Source organism: Neofelis nebulosa, chromosome 16, assembly GCF_028018385.1.
Source record: "Neofelis nebulosa isolate mNeoNeb1 chromosome 16, mNeoNeb1.pri, whole genome shotgun sequence".
In the NCBI taxonomy this organism is placed as follows: domain Eukaryota; kingdom Metazoa; phylum Chordata; class Mammalia; order Carnivora; family Felidae; genus Neofelis; species Neofelis nebulosa.
In genome coordinates, this window is record NC_080797.1 from 47,379,463 (window position 1) to 47,382,114 (window position 2,652).

Below are 2,652 nucleotides of genomic sequence, written 5' to 3' on the forward strand. Positions count from 1 at the left end.
TAAATGTTCTACGTTTTCCTGGCTGACTTTGTTCCTTCCCACCTTGGCCATCATATCCTCACCCTCTACAGTAACTGTTTTGCTTCCCATTAGAGCAAAGGAGACCCTCCGGTGTTTCTTCCCGACCTAGTGCTTCAACAAAGGGGGCTACTTATTCTAGATGTTCGAAAAGGGAAGGGAAGAGTCTCAAGAAGGGAGATGGCTACGGGGGATTGGAGTTCAAGAGAGGCCAGGTACAGCAGAAAGACTACAGCAGAGGTCCCTTTGGCTGCCAGTGGACAATTAACCAGAACGGACTAAAAATGCCAAGTCCTTCCAGGGGACACACCGGCGGAAAGGGGGTGCTGGCGGTCGTGGGAAACAGTGGGGGCGACGTGACCTATTTCTCGGGAAGCCCAGCAGAAAGCGGATAACCTTCGCACCTGAGGATGTGTGAAATGCCCTCGGAAGTGGCGGTTGCTCCCCGTCGCCCCATGTGCCTGGTAGTGGTCATGGACTCACCATGCGGCTCGGGCCGGGGCCCCGCGGGTGGCGGCGGCTCTTGGTGCTGCAGCGGGGAGGTGGAGGCCGAGGCCGAGGCCGAGGCCGAGGCGGAGGCCGACGTAATGAGGAGCCTCTGGAAGCGGTTGGGCGGCCGGCAGGGCACCTCCAGGCCGGCGGCCAGCTTGGCCTTGTTGGCGCTGGTGAGCCTCTTGAGGTGCACCAGCAGTTGCGGCTGGTCGCGGCGGAAGTGTGGGCTGTGGAAGTGGTGGAGCGGCCCGTCGCCCGCCGGTCCGCCGCCCCCGGGCCCCGGCCCGGGCCCCGCCGCGCCCGGCCCGCCCAGCACCACCTTGCGGAAGCCGTAGAGGTTGAGCTGGCGGATGAAGCTGGTGAAGTTGGTGGTTTTGAAGAGCTCGGGCTCGGCCCCGTTGCCCCCCACACCGCCGCTGCCGCCGCCGCCGCCACCGCCGCCACCGCCCCCGCCCCCGGCTCCCGCCCCGGGCGGGCTGAGCAGCTCGGCCTCGAAGAGCGGCTGGTCGATGAGCAGCCCCTCGCCACGGCCGTCCCAGCGGATCGAGCGGTACCGGGGACTGTTCACCAACCGCCACAGCTTGGCGGGGAAGTTGTTGGGGTTGATGGGGGTGGAGAGCAGCGCCTCCTCCATCGCCCCCGCCCGGGCACTGGGCCTCGCCCCGCAGAGCCTGGCTCTTCCACCCCGTTCTCGATCCCCTCCCCCTTGCCCGGCCTTCGCTGCGCCCTGCCCCCTCCTGCCTGCGCCAGGCCCGCCGCGTACCCCGGGACCGTTGGCGCACGAGCCTCTGCCGCGCCTTCCAACGCGGCCAATGGGGCCTCGAGTTCCCACCGCGCGGCCGGACGTGGCGCGAGCCAACCCTCCCCCTGGACTCCGCGTCGTCCGACCCTTGCAGCAGCGTGGGGCGCGGCGGCAGCAAGGCATATTTCCTCGGCGACGTCCGTGGTGCCGCCAGACTCCGTGGTGTTGCAGCCCACCAGGTACTATTAAGTCCTGAAAATAAATAAACCTGATTATCCATGGTGGAATACCAAGATTCATCCTGATCACCGCAACCAGCGTGTGAGGTTTTAGAATTCGGAAACTGTGCACTTGCCAATTCAAAGTCAGCCATTCTTGAGAACAAAGGGTCTAACTCTATAATCTGAGTAGCCATAAACTAAGTATAAACTAACAGTTTAATTGCTTGTCTTCCCAAAATAAGAATGGTGATGGGGGTATGGTATCCTGAGTAAACAAAGTGATCTTTTAAAGAGTAGCATTTTATGTTTTTAGATATACTCTTTTACGTCAATGTTTTGCTCAGGACAGGTTTATTCAAGGTGGGATGAGAACTGAGGTGGCCATGAGGAGGGAATCAGAATATAATTACAATCCTCTGTACCTGGTCAACCAGCTGATGTTATTTTAGACATTGAAGAGAAACCTGACATGAGATGGGGTAGAATTCTACAGTAGCCATAATGATAAATCCCTTTCTATCAATAGATAAGAATATGGTGAGAGCTATGCTGATAGAAAGGTCCATTTGGAGCACCTGGGTGACTCAGTAAGTTAAGCTTCTGATTTTGGTTCAGGTCATGATCTCACTCAACACTTTGTGAGCTGGAGCCCAGCAGTGGGCTCTGCGCTGACAATGTGGAGCCTGCTTCTCCGGATCCTCTGCCTCTCTCTCTCTCCCTCTCTTTCTCTCTCTCTGCCCCTCCCCAGCTTGCAGTCTCTTTCTCTCAAAAGTAAATAAACATTGAAGAAAAATTATAAAAAAAGAAAGGTACATTTAAAAATGGAAATTGGGACACCTGTGTGGCTCAGTAGGTTAAGCCTCTATCTGTTGATTTCTGCTCAGGTCATGATCTCATGTTTCATGAAATCCAGCACTCATCTCCCTCCCCCCTCACCCCCACCTTCCAGTTCTGCACCAACAGCGTGGAGCCTGCTGGGAATTCTCTCCCTCCCTCTCTCTCTCTCTGCCCTTCCCCCTCCTCACTTTCAAAATAAATAAATAAACTTTAAAAACTTTAAAAATGGAAATGGTTGGGAGGAAGGAGTACAATGTTTTAGTCCTTTCTCATGGTCAAAGAAAAAATGAGTATTAAGTTTACTTAGAAATTAAAATGAATAAAAAGACCCAACAAAGCAGC

General features: G+C 55.7%; 1 protein-coding gene across 1 annotated transcript in view; it reads right to left on the minus strand.

Annotated features, from left to right (window-relative positions):
• HSF5 (heat shock transcription factor 5) overlaps window positions 1-1,567 on the minus strand; it is a 44,511-nt gene extending 42,944 nt beyond the window's left edge. The window contains exon 1 of the mRNA XM_058704415.1: window positions 502-1,567. Coding sequence (XP_058560398.1) covers window positions 502-1,552 — 1,051 coding nt within the window. The 5' untranslated portion in view covers window positions 1,553-1,567. The remainder of the gene's footprint in view (window positions 1-501) is intronic.
• Window positions 1,568-2,652: the final 1,085 nt, after the last annotated feature.